The sequence below is a fragment of the Cervus canadensis genome, chromosome 9 (genome assembly GCF_019320065.1).
Source record: "Cervus canadensis isolate Bull #8, Minnesota chromosome 9, ASM1932006v1, whole genome shotgun sequence".
Classification (NCBI taxonomy): domain Eukaryota; kingdom Metazoa; phylum Chordata; class Mammalia; order Artiodactyla; family Cervidae; genus Cervus; species Cervus canadensis.
This window is the reverse complement of record NC_057394.1, coordinates 19,944,879-19,958,979: the sequence shown is the minus strand read 5'-3', so window position 1 is coordinate 19,958,979 and position 14,101 is coordinate 19,944,879. Positions and strand designations below refer to the sequence as shown.

Genomic DNA, 14,101 nt, shown 5'->3' with positions numbered 1-14,101 from the left:
AGAGACCTGAGTTCAATCCCTGGGTTGGGAAGATCCCCTGGAGAAAGGCATAGCAACCCACTCTAGTTTGTTTTGTTTTGTTTTGTTTTGTTTTTCATTTATTTTTATTAGTTGGAAGTTAATTACTTTACAATATTGTAGTGATTTTTGTCACACATTGACATGAATCAGCCCACTCCAGTTTTACTGCCTGGAGAATCCTATGGAAGGAGGAGGCTGGCAGTCTACAGTCAATAGGGTAGCACGGGCAGACATGACCGAAGCAACTTAGCAGACATGCGTGCGTAGCACATATAAATATTTTGACCAAAGAATCCTTTGACAGTTTTGAACTTTTTTCCCCATCTGATTTTCCTCAATGAATCCTTGAAGGTTAGAGAGGTTTAATACTATGTAGCCTGATTTTAACATTTGATAAAAATTAAAATAAGAACTATTTGGTGCCTTAAGGCAGACAAGCCATGAACTTCAGATAATCCCTCAATTTTTGCTGAGACTATAGCAATAGAATTTCTGTATTTAAGAAGAAAAAGTGTATTCTTTATAGTAAGAGGATAAACATTGAACAGTGTCCTTTTTAAATTTAAGCGTATCAGTTATATTTGAAAACAAATACAAAATAATCAGCATTATAGACACAATTTTATCAAGACAGTGGTTGAATGTAGCTAAGTCAAGTGCTTCTTCTGATAAATAAGAAATTAGGTGTGGCTCCCATGGACTCCATGGAGAAAGTGATGTTTCCTTCTGCAGCTCAGGAAAAAGTCCCCCCAAGCCTCCGGATAAAAAGAAGAGACTTTTGTTGTGTTCCTATTGGAATTCCTTGAGGTATCCCGGACATGATTGTTCCCTGCATTAGCTGAGAGGGGCCATAGCTTCCGGGAATAAGAGAGAACAATGGGAGGTAAAGTGGAATTACTCTGTTGTTGGGAATTGGATTCATAGACTCAGAGGCATAATCTTTCCTTAGCCTTTTCCCACACCTAGTTACATTCTCCAAATGGGATAACACTTGAGCTTGCTCTAGTGCAAATGTATAAGCTTTGTACACACATAAACTCTTTTTTTCCCCTCTGTATTCCTTTTTTTTGGGGAGTATAACTGCTTTACAATATTGTGTTAGTTTCTGCTGTACTGCAGTGTGAATCAGCCACATGCACACACATATCCCCTCCCTCTTGAGCCTCTCTCCAGCTTCCCCACCCACCCCCACCCGCCAAGTTATCACAGAGCACCGAGCTGAGTTCCCTGCGCTGTAACAGCAGCTTCCACTAGCTTCCCACTTCACACGTGGTGGTGTATATATGTCAGCCCTATGCTAAAAATTCATCTCACCTTCCCGTTCCTGCCCCTTTCCATGTTCATGTGACCATTCTCTGTGTCTGTGTCTCTATTCCTGCCCTGCAAATAAGTTCAGCACCATTTTTTCTAGATTTCATATATATGAGTGAGGCCAATATAAGGGCCAATGAGGCTAGCAGGGACATTGTTTTCTCCATCCCATTTCTTACATACTGTAACTATTCCCAAAAATACTCAAGTGCTGTTTCAGGATGACAGAGGTCATTCTTGGTAGACTCTTGTTCATTTATTTATTTATTTATTTATTTTTTAATTAACAGAATTTACCCATTTATCCTTTTTTTTCCATTTATTTTTATTAGTTGGAGGCTAATGACTTTACAATATTGTAGTGGTTTTTGTCATACATTGACATGAATCAGCCATAGATTTACATGTATCCCCCATCCCAATCCCCCCTCCCACCTCCCTCTCTACCGTCTGGGTCTTCCCAGTGCACCAGCCCTGAGCACTTGTCTCATGCATCCAGCCTGGGCTGGTGATCTGTTTCACCCTAGATAATATACATGTTTCAATGCTGTTCTCTCGAAACATCCCACCCTCGCCTTCTCCCACAGAGTCCAAAAGTCTGTTCTGTACATCTGTGTCTCTTTTTCTGTTTTGCATATAGGGTTATCGTTACCATCTTTCTAAATTCCATATATATGTGTTAGTATGCTGTAATGTTCTTTATCTTTCTGGCTTACTTCACTCTGTATAATGGGCTCCAGTTTCATCCATCTCATTAGAACTGATTCAAATGAATTCTTTTTAATGGCTGAGTAATATTCCATGGTGTATAGGTACCACAGCTTCCTTATCCATTCATCTGCTGATGGGCATCTAGGTTGCTTCCATGTCCTGGCTATTATAAACAGTGCTGCGATGAACATCGGGGTGCACGTGTCTCTTTCAGATCTGGTTTCCTCAGTGTGTATGCCCAGAAGTGGGATTGCTGGGTCATATGGCAGTTCTATTTCCAGTTTTTTAAGAAATCTCCACACTGTTTTCCATAGCGGCTGTACTAGTTTGCATTCCCACCAACAGTGTAAGAGGGTTCCCTTTTCTCCACACCCTCTCCAGCATTTATTGCTTGTAGACTTTTGGATAGCAGCCATCCTGACTAGCGTGTAATGGTACCTCATTGAGGTTTTGGTTTGCATTTCTCTGATAATGAGTGATGTTGAGCATCTTTTCATGTGTTTGTTAGCCATCTGTATGTCTTCTTTGGAGAAATGTCTGTTTAGTTCTTTGGCCCATTTTTTGATTGGGTCATTTATTTTTCTGGAATTGAGCTGCAGGAGTTGCTTATATATTTTTGAGATTAATCCTTTGTCTGTTGCTTCATTTGCTATTATTTTCTCCCAATCTGAGGGCTGTCTTTTCACCTTACTTATAGTTTCCTTTGTTGTGCAAAAGCTTTTAAGTTTCACTAGGTCCCATTTGTTTATTTTTGCTTTTATTTCCAATATTCTGGGAGGTGGGTCATAGAGGATCTTGCTGTGATTTATGTCAGAGAGTGTTTTGCCTATGTTCTCCTCTAGGAGTTTTATCGTTTCTGGTCTTACATTTAGATCTTTAATCCATTTTGAGTTTATTTTTGTGTATGGTGTTAGAAGGTGTTCTAGTTTCATTCTTTTACAAGTGGTTGACCAGTTTTCCCAGCACCACTTGTTAAAGAGGTTGTCTTTTTCCATTGTATATCCTTGCCTCCTTTGTCGAAGATAAGGTGTCCATAGGTTCATGGATTTATCTCTGGGCTTTCTATTCTGTTCCATTGATCTATATTTCTGTCTTTGTGCCAGTACCATACTGTCTTGATGACTGTGGCTTTGTAAATGGCTATACTACCCAAAGCAATCTATAGATTCAATGCAATCCCTATTAAGCTACCAACAGTATTTTTCACAGAACTAGAACAAATAATTTCACAATTTGTATGGAAATACAAAAAACCTTGAATAGCCAAAGTAATCTTGAGAAAGAAGAATGGAACTGGGGGAATCAACCTGCCTGACTTCTTTTTCATTTAGAACCTCTTAACCAGAAATCCCAAATACCTGTATTTTGTTCAAGTTCTATATAGTGATAGTTTATCATAATAATACATGGTACTCCATAACTTTCTGATTCGTTATGGCAGCCTAAATTCTGTTTATTATAGCTTTGGTATTAAGTGAATTTAATTACACTATGAGTATCTAAACACTGATAATTGATTGCTATATATAACAACTCCAAAAGGTCCAAATATTTCATTACTTTGAATATCTCATTTATAAACTTTTCCAAATAAAAGCAAATTAATTGCATGTAGTGGTTAGAACAGATTTTTAAATAGACTGGAGCAAATGTTTTTATCAGTTATGCATTTATTGTATTAATGACAATACTTAGCCACATGTTCTGATTCAAGTTAATAGAGTTTTCTAAAATTTACAACAAATGGAAAAATAATTGAACTTCTTTGGAAGAGTATTAAATGGTAAATTCCTAATGTTAATGGATGTTCTTTCCAACATAAATCACATGCTCTTCTGTTTTCTTTGAGAGAAGATCTTAGATATAAGTCAAATCTCACTTAAAATATTTTCATCAGTTGATTGATACGTTAATCACAGGAGACATTTTTTTTTTCTGTGAAAACAACCATTAGAAGCAGTTGTTTTGGGGATAAGTGGATGTTTTGGACTTCCTAGATCTTTCTAATTTACGACTGCTTTCTTGTTTTAATTTGCAGAGTTTTTCCGAGAGCTCCTGGAGAATGCAGAAAAGTCATTAAATGATATGTTTGTAAGGACCTATGGAATGCTGTACATGCAGAATTCGGAAGTGTTCCAGGACCTCTTTACAGAGCTTAAGAGATACTACACAGGGGGCAATGTGAATCTAGAGGAAATGCTCAATGACTTCTGGGCTCGGCTCCTGGAACGGATGTTTCAGCTGATCAACCCCCAGTATCATTTCAGCGAGGACTACCTGGAGTGTGTGAGCAAATACACAGACCAGCTGAAACCGTTTGGAGATGTTCCCCGGAAGCTGAAAATTCAGATCACCCGCGCCTTCATTGCTGCGCGGACATTTGTCCAAGGGCTGACCGTGGGCAGAGAAGTTGCAAATCGAGTGTCCAAGGTAATTGAAATTCTACTGTCTTTCTAATTGGCCTTTCCCGTTTTCTCTGTTTGTTTTGTTTTTTTTTAACCAGTGTTTTTTTTTTTTTTCTTTAAAATTCAAGTAAAAGTTCTCACGTACAGTGGTCTTGCTAAATCAGCTAAATGTCAAAGCTTAATTCTTTGTGTGAGAGGAGCCAGGATTTCTAGCCATTCCATGTGGTTTGAAACATAATGTCAATATTTATCAGCAATTCAGCAGGGAAGCTTTTATCAGGGAAGGCATGAAAACAGGTGTCTTGTAACCATGACCACTTGGCATTTCTGATCAGTTTTAAGGATGATAAATACTCATGAAGCAGCCTATCCAGAGGTTATCATCCTCTGGGAAGGCACAAGATGACAGTCTTCATGGTGACTGCAAGTGGAGACAAGTTGTTGCTCAAAACACCAGCACCTGGCATTTCTTCTTCTTTATCACCCTTGTCAATGTGGCAAATTCCTTAATAGTAAAAGAAGAGCCTTTAGCTGACACCTGTAGAACTGGATTAGGGAGGACTAATGAATACAAAGTATAGACTCCGGTGGAGAATTCTTTCTGTTATCCATTATCTTTGTAATTCAATGCTGTGTATTGCATTGGGCTTATGAGAAAGATAAATCACTAATACATATATGTGTCTTTCCTTGAGGATGTCTCTAAACCTTTAATGGATGGGGTCTTTTTCCACTGCTGTTTTCAAACATTGACTGTTTCCTGTGTAAAGCATATATGGCTTTGTTTAAATTCTTCGTTGACATTCAACTGCTCTTATGAGATAGGCTTGCCCATTTATGAGGGCTGTCCAACAAATAAACTGGAAGATGATTACTTTAAGAGGTAAAGTTAAAACAATAGATAACAGGAGTCTGGTATTATGTCACCCAAAGAAGGTCATGTTTGTACAAAGATTATTGCTAAATATTACTTTCTTATTGCAGAGTTGTGCCAAATAGCCACATATTTTTTATAACTATTGGTACTCTCCTGCCATGTTTCTTTTTTCCCCACTTTGATCTCCTCAGTATTTACATCTTGGTAGAAAGATGTATATACCCTTAAGAATGTTTCTCTATGGCTCTATTTGTAAAATTCATAGCAGTCCATTTTTAAATGAGAGATTCTTAAAAAGGTTACTTGAGCACATGGAAAGATTATTTGGAAGAATGCTCTGAGGAAGATAATCACAAGGGATTTAATAATACAAAGGGCCTGTAACTTTGATGTTAAAAATAATTTTTTTCGTTGAAAATCAACATTCTAAATACCAAAGGAAATAGAACCCCAAAAGTGGATTAATAAGGAATTGGCCAGGTGGAGTAATAAGAGGAAACATGATCACCTGGGTAAGTCTGTGACATACAGATCGATACAAGCAATAAATATATATTCCATATATTCTTGAGGGATAGATTTTGTTGTTAAGAAATGTTAGTCACGGTGGCTTCAAATTGAAGCCCTTGCTTTTATTGCAGAATGAAATTGCCAGCTTTTGAGACACATGAGGTAAGAAATTAAAAACGTGGATTGATACCTGTGACAGTCCTGATTGTTTATATAGAGTCTGCCTGCGTGTGAATAATTATTAGATACATATATTTACTATGGGGAAGTCTCAGTGAGGTAAGAGAATATTTTCTATCAGTCCATCTAAAAAGCCACAGAGAGTTGGCTGATGCCTCTTTTTCCTGTTTCTCAGAGGATAGAATTAAGGACAGTCAGGAAGTGGCACCTCCCGTTTGCCTTTCCCTGACTGTCCCAGTCTTGAGACCTTTGTCTACCAAAAGCTAACGTGTCAACCTTCCTGGTAAAGACTGATATCATGGACCAACCATCAGCAGAGTATGACCTTCAGATTTGTTTTGTTTTCTAGACATGAAGTGAGATGAACTCTGCAACACTGAGATCTTTCTCCCCTTGATTTTTTTCATGACCAACATTCATTTGCAGAATAGCTGCTGTGGGCTTGCAATGTTGTTTGTGGTCATGTGACCATGAATGTTTACTATTTTATGCAGATATTGGCTTGTCTGACCTGAGTATCACTAGCCCTGAGCTAGTCAAATCATAAATCCCATACTGACATCTGGTTACTGCCTTCTAGTAGGTGAATAGATGGATGGATGGATGGAAAGAGAGAGAGATGGATGGATGGAAAGAGAGAGAGACGGATGGGAATATATAGCCTTGGTTTAGAAGCTGAGAATTTTTTTTTCTCAAATAATTTATGACTTAGGGACTTAAGTATTTTACCAGTGAACTTTCTTAACTAATGATGACCAGATGGTCTGTAGCTGACTAAATCAGATGCAGAACTACCAGTACCATTTGGGTGCCGATGACTTACAGCACCCAAACTATTCTTTGTGATAAGAATAAAATATTACAAGACTGACTATATTAAGAGGAGAAGTAAGAATTGTGTTTGAGGGTTAGCCCCTCATAAATCAGAAGTTTCCTTGTGGTCTGTTACTTAAATGATTTGGAATTTGTGAAATGATTGTAGAAGAGTTAAGGAATTCAAGGCAAAAATCCAAAATAGAGATTCACAAACTATAATAACTTATCTCCTGCACCTTGGCTTAGGAGATATTTTTTATCCTTCAGTTTTACTCTTCTCTTACAGTGGAGATGTTCTTAAATCTAGGAAGGCATCATTAATAGCTTCTAATTAATTGTTTTGACTGGGAAATTTATCTCTTTGGCAAAACACAGCAGTTTGACACAAATGTTTTGACACAACATTTGGGGAATTTCCTTACCAGAAAAATAGAGAACTAATTTGATGACATCAACATAACTATTTTTAGAACTTACTCTTGCCATCTCACATCTCACAAGTCGTTTTCTAGGCTTTGTATGGGACAAGTTAATTTTAAATAACTGTTTGAAAATACCTGTGCTATTGAATGGGGCTTCCCTGCTGGCTCAGTGGTAAAGAATCTGCCTGCAATGCAGGAGACTCAGGAGACATAGGTTTGATCCCTGGGTTGGGAAGATCCCCTGGAGGAGGGCATGGAAACTCACTCCAGTATTCTTGCCTGGAGAATTCCATGGACAGGGGAGCCTGGTGGGCTGCATTCTGCAGGGTTGCAAAGAGGCAGACACTGCTGAAGCAACTGAGCATGCAGGCATGTGCTATCAAATACAGGCACATCTTAAAACTACAGTTCTTACCTCTGGACACACTGTTTGACCTGTATACAAATCTATGTGTAGGAATCCCAGCAACATTGTTTATAATAACATATAAAGTGAAAATATCGCAAATGTCCCATCTGCATAAATGATGATCTCTTCTGAAATCCTATGGAGCATTGAAAATAAGTGAACTACAGCCACGTGTGTGGATGACTCAGTTGCAAAAATATTTTTGAGACAAAAAAATAAAATAAAATAAAATCACCAAAGAATATATACCATTTCAGTTCAGTTCAGTCGATAGTCGTGTCCAACTCTTTATGACCCCGTGGACTGTAGCACGCCAAGCTTCCCTGTCCATCACCAACTCCCAGAGCTTACTCGAACTCATGTCTGTCAAGTCATATACCATTTATATAAAATTTTTAAAAAGTACAAAGCAATACATAATTTAAGAATTAAACTATATATGAGATCACATGTGCTTATTAGTTGCTCAGTTGTGTCCAACTCTGTGTGAACATGTGTACTGTGGCTTGCCAGGTTCCTCTGTCCTTGGGGTTTTTCAGGTGAGAATACTGGAATGGGTTGCCATTTCCTCCTCTAAGGAAGTATGTTGCCATTTCCTCCTCTAGGAGATCTTCCCGACCCAGGGATCGAACCCACATCTCCTGTGTCCCTTTCATTGCAGGCAGATTCTTTACCTATTGAGCCACTAGAGAAGTCTCTTCTCTTACACTGGCTTCTTAAATCTAGGAAGGCATCATTAATAGCTTCTAATTAATTGTTTTGACTGGAAAATTTTTCTGTTTGGCAAGGGAAAAAAAGAAAGAAGAAAACTTTCAAATGATAAACACAAGCATCATATAATAATAACATCTGGGGATTAGGTTTCGATGTATTATAAAATAGAGATAATCAGGGGGTTCCATACTTACTGATAACATACTGTTTCTTAATCTCTGTGCTCTGTGTGTCTGCATGAAGGGTTAAGATTTTTCAATGAAAGAGATTAAAGTGGGATGAGACTTATCATTGTTCATCTGTGATTCTTTCCATCTCTGTAGATATGCTCAAGTGCCTGAGCTGCCTTCCATGGTTTATCAAACTTACTGGTGTTTGTAGTTTGACCATTCACTTTCCATGTTCCACATTGTGCTAAATGATATCAAGTAGGCATGGAGACAAAGCTCTAAAATGAACATAAAAGCAAATTTTGATAATATAATAGTCTTGAGAGAGAGGATCCTTACTATTTTTTTTAGCATGATCCCTTTTTTAAAGCACCACTCTTCTTCCTTATATACACCCATTCATTAATGGAAATTTGGATGCCATCATGACTCTGAAGCTAATCAGACATGGGAAGAACAGAAAGAGGGCTGCCTAGAGATAGTAACAATTGTTTGCTTAGACCGAGCTTCTATTTTTCATCATGAAGGCAAGTGACTGTAGTGTCTTCACTGGTCCATCTTGAAGCCATTTAAACAAAGAAGACATGATTTTCATATCTTTTTGCTTTAATAAATGTGACGTCTATGAGGAAAAGCTATAAATTGTGTCAGTAGCAAGCACTTTAACTATGAAAGTCATTCCATTGATTCATTCCAGACAAATTAGGTAGATAATGAAATTGGAATCTGTAGAACTTGAACTGTGGCCAAATACTGTCACTTATCTCTCTCTCTCTCTATCTAGATCTATTATACATCTGTTTTTCTATTTAATTTTTTTTATTCCTTGTGGGTTGGGACTTTGAAAAGAAAGTCTGGCTTTAGTAAGACCAGAATATTATTATCAACAGACACCTGCCTTTGTCTGCTATCCATAATAGTATCTTTGCATGGGGAGCCTCCTAATGGACCCATCCAGCTGAGTAAACAAGCTTCCATTAACAATGTGTGCCTAGAAAGCTATAAACAGAGAGTCCATTTTCAAAAACTGTGGTTGGTACATTACAAGGCTGAAAAAAAAAAGGATCATCAAATTTGATGCACTGAAGGCTATGAAATATATCCATTCAACACATTCTTTGATAATAATTGAAAACCATTCTGAAGAATATGCCATAGATATAGTTAGTCTAAAAGGGAAATGATATTCTATCTAGCTTTTGCTTCTGAGATAGAATTTAAGGCACAAACTAAGACCACCTGTTGTACCTGTCACCCAAATGACCTGTTTTGCTCCTTCTGTGGTCATCTTTTGATTGGAGTTAATGTTTTTAGTCATCCAGAAATGAAAAGGACCACAAAGAGGCTTTAGGTGAATGAAAGGTTTTTTAGTTCTTTTGTGGTCTGTGTATTCTCTTCTGTAATTGATGATTGTCTAACATAGAACAATAATATAATCAATAATATACAATATTAGGAAGAATAGGTAAACCTTTTGAAGCTGTCAATAATATTTCTATGTTTACAACTTTTAAGTCAGCATGAATAATATATGCTTGTTGTTTTATGATGATGGTGTGGGCATTACATTATATTTAGAAAGTGCTTTGCCGTCAATCAATAATTTCATGATTAAAAAATAGTAACAAAATAACATTAGTACTAGTGGCCAAAACAGCAAAAATAGCTTATTAATATACTTCATTGAAGATGTATGGATTTTGCCATGAGCCAGGTGCTTTGATAAGCACTGGAAATTGTAAGGGTGTGAGCCAGTCCAGGGATCAGAGGAACAAAAGAGTTCCTCCCCTGAAGAAGAGCATGTGTGGTGTTCTACAGAGGACCCCAGGGAAGAGACAAGGTCCCATTTTTATGAAAACTATTTGGTAATTTTGATTAAAACAATGAAAATCTTTCTTATTAATTTTAAATTATCTTGCAAAATGCCTCCCTTAGGTGTATAAGTTTGGGAAATGGTTAAGAGAGTGAAAATTGAGGAGAGTGAAGCCATTTATTTCCAATGCATTAAGAGCTTTTTATGTATTCTTTCTTTATGGTCTTTTGGTAGCTTGCGTCTGTAATAACGTATGTTTTGTTAAGTGAAGTGTTAGTCGCTGAGTCGTGTCCAACTCTTTGCGACCCCATGGACTACGGCCTGCCAGGCTCCTATGACCATGGAATTCTTCAGGCAAGAATTCAAGAGCTGGTTTCCATTTCCTTCTCCAGGGGATCTTCTTGATCCAGAGATCAAACCTGGGTCTCCTGCATTACAGTCAAATTCTTTACTTTCTGAGCTACAAGGGAAACACCAGATGCTTTTAGGCTATTTTATTTTAAAATTATGTTATCTTTTGGAATTCCAATAAAATGGGCACTTTTCTCCCCATCAAATCCAGTTTTGAAGTTGTATTCATAGGAGAAAGGAGAAGGTAAGGGGTTCTTTAACTCTGTGCCAATTCAACTTAGCTAGAAAAAGCTTGGCAACCACAGTTCTGACAATATCTAACAGGTGTGATCTTTCTCTCTCCTGTAGTCCAAGATGGGTGGTTGTAATAACTCAACATTCATTTGATTCTATTAGATTCTTGTAAAAGTGGAGCCATTGTGGCAATGTAGCTCAGGCCTCATCAATAAGCATTAGTTCAGTGTGTTTTATGCATCAGGTACTGTGGGTAAGTTCTTAAGATACAAAGACTATGCAAATTAAAGTACTTACAAATACTAATTTGGAGGGAGAAACAATGTCAAAATCTAATGATTTTGATATTATAATCTAATAATATTGATAATCTAATAATGTCAATTCTGCAAGAACTGTTTTGGGAACAGAGGGGAAAGGCATCTAGCTTAACCTTGGGGTGTGAGGAACTTTCAGGACTGTAGAGAGGCCTGAATGACATGTGGAAGGATGTGTGGACATTGAGACAGATGATGAGGGCAGCAAGTGTAGGGGAGGCAGGGTGTTTTAGGCAGAGGCAAAAACTCAGCAGAAACACCACGTGAAACCACAGGTGAGTGCAGGGAGCTGCCAGCGCCCCTGGGTATTCCTGAGGCATGAAGGGCATAGCAGGGAACAGGCAGAAATAAGACTGGAAGCTCAGAGGGAACCCTTGAGTAAAGACTGCCTCTTTCACTAACATTGTTGTGCTTGTCTGTTTTGCTTACATAATTAAAGAGTAACCTTTCTCTTGTCTTTTTTTATTGCAATATAGTTAATTTGCTGTTGTGTTAATTTCAAGTGTACAGAAAAGAGATTCAGTTATTCATGCATATACATATATTCTTTTTTCAAACTCTTTTCCTTTATAGGTTATTACAAGATACTAAATATAGTTCCCTGTGCTATACAGTAGTTCCTTGCTGTTTATCTATTTTATATATAATAGTGTGTGTGTGTTAATCCCAAACTCATAATTTACCACCCCATCACTATCACCTTTGGTAACTATGTTTTCTATGACTGTGAGTCCATTTATGTTTTGTAAATAAGTTCATTGTTATCATTTTTAGAGTCCATATATAAATGATATCATGATGTTTGTCTAACTTTGCTTAAAAGCATTCCATTACTTTTGAGAGACAAATATGCTGAGCACCTGCTCTTCACTGGACATTGTTCTGTAAGAAAAAGGAAATAATGATGAACAGCTTTTACCCTGACAAAATCACAGTGTATCCAAAAGGATTAAAGTGTAAAAAGTTTAAGTGTGGAACAAAGGATCAAGATGAAGATAGGGATGTGGGTAGAATCTATGTAAATTAAGAGAAACGTATGCTTCTCTTTGCCTTAAGAAATGGGAAGAGGCACCTTAGAGTGGGTTATAGTCAAACTTAGACTTCCAGGATGAATGGGTCTTACAGAGGAGGCAAAGATCTAGGGCTTCCTTGCCAAGGACCCAGCAGGTTAAAGGCGTGAATTGTGGCAGGTCCTGATTTTATTGAGATGTGGCAGGAGGTCTGGATTGCATTATTTGGATTTTATATTTCCAGCAAGGGAATTTGAAGGACCTTGCATTGGCAAGAAGTGAGAGCTAAGATTTTTCAAAAGACAAGTATGTGGTCAGATTTTTAGCTCTTTCCTAGGAAAGAGGTGAAAATCTCTGTTTCATGGATATGATAAACTGGAGTGGGGAAAACTGATGGTGGGTGCAGGAATGGAAACTGTTGTAACTGCCCAGGTGAGCACCGAGACCTGATTCCAAGCAGGTGGAGCAGAGTGGAGCATGCATCTGGAGAAACAAAGGAACAAATCAGCAGGGTATAAAATGGGGTGTCTTCTCAGATTGTTTTCCCAGCATCAAGCACATTTCCTGGCACACTCTTTGTTCTCACTGAGTAACACTTGTCTGCCTGCTGACTGGTTTGAGTCAGCTAGTAAAGAATCTGCAGGGTCAGGAAGCTTCCCCTGGAGAAGGGAATGGCTACCCACTCCAGTATTCTTGGGCTTCCGTGGTGGCTCAGATGGTAAAGAATCCGTCTGCAGTGTGGGAGACCTGGGTTCGATCCCTGGATTGGGAAGATCCCCTGGGGGAGGGCATGGCAAGCTATTCCAGTATTCTTGCCTAGAGAATCTCCCTGGTGCACAACAGTCCATGTGGTCCAAAGAGTCGGACACACCTGAGCGATTCAGCACACAACATAGACAGGTTTGTTGGCAAGGGATGGTAACATTTAGCTGGAGAAAAAAGCTAACAGGATCAGATGAACCATCAGGGGGTATAAATACTTAGAGAGGGTACAAAAAAAGAAGGCAAACAACCAAAAGCATATTGTTTTCAAAGTAAAGGAAGAGAAGAGCTCAAGACATAGGGTAATCTGCAGCATCAGATGTTGCAGATAGTCAAGTGGGAGGGGCAGAGAAAATAGACCTTTGATTTGGCCGTTAGGATGCTACGAACTTTAGCAACTGCATCTTGCCTGGAGTGGTTTTTTTTGTTTTTTGTTTTCTGTTTTTTTTTTGGTTAGAAACGTTAACTCTTCTGTTCCTGTACTTTCTAGAACAGGCTAAACAAAGCATGGTCTATAGACTGGAGCCCATTCATGAAGAAATTGTGATCATTCTGCAACAAGTCAAAAGTTGAAGCCATTAAAGAAATCTTGATAGCAATTTCACATTGCTGAAACATCTAAGACCCCACCAGTGGAATCTTCTGTAATGTTTTTGAACTTTCATGGTGTGTCTCCTTGATGTGAGGTGCATCTTGGTTATGCCCTGTAGGATCAGATATCAGGTCATGACATCCTGGGAAAATCAAACAGCCAGCCAAATCCTGTCCAGATCATTTGAGCCTCAAACAGATCGTTGCAACTGTATCAGTACTGTTCTAGAATACCCCTCAGAAGAGGAAGATGGTGAACCTATATTCATTGATTCTGTTGGTGTGTTTGAGCTTTTTCTTTCTGTTTTCAGCCTCCCTTTACCCCTCTTTGTGTGTCCTTGCCCTAACCTTCTTCCCTTGGAGTGCCTTCTCTATGTGTCTAACAATGATGGGCTCTCATAAACTCATTTTTAATTGGCATGTCTGCTGTTTGTGTGTGTACCACAAGTGTGAGAACTCCTCTGGAGCCATGGAAGA

General features: G+C 38.2%; 1 protein-coding gene across 1 annotated transcript in view; it reads left to right on the top strand.

Moving 5' to 3' along the window:
- Window positions 1–14,101, top strand: part of GPC6 (glypican 6) — a 1,184,501-nt gene that overhangs the window by 585,113 nt on the left and 585,287 nt on the right. The window contains exon 3 of the mRNA XM_043478329.1: window positions 4,082–4,473. Coding sequence (XP_043334264.1) covers window positions 4,082–4,473 — 392 coding nt within the window. The remainder of the gene's footprint in view (window positions 1–4,081; window positions 4,474–14,101) is intronic.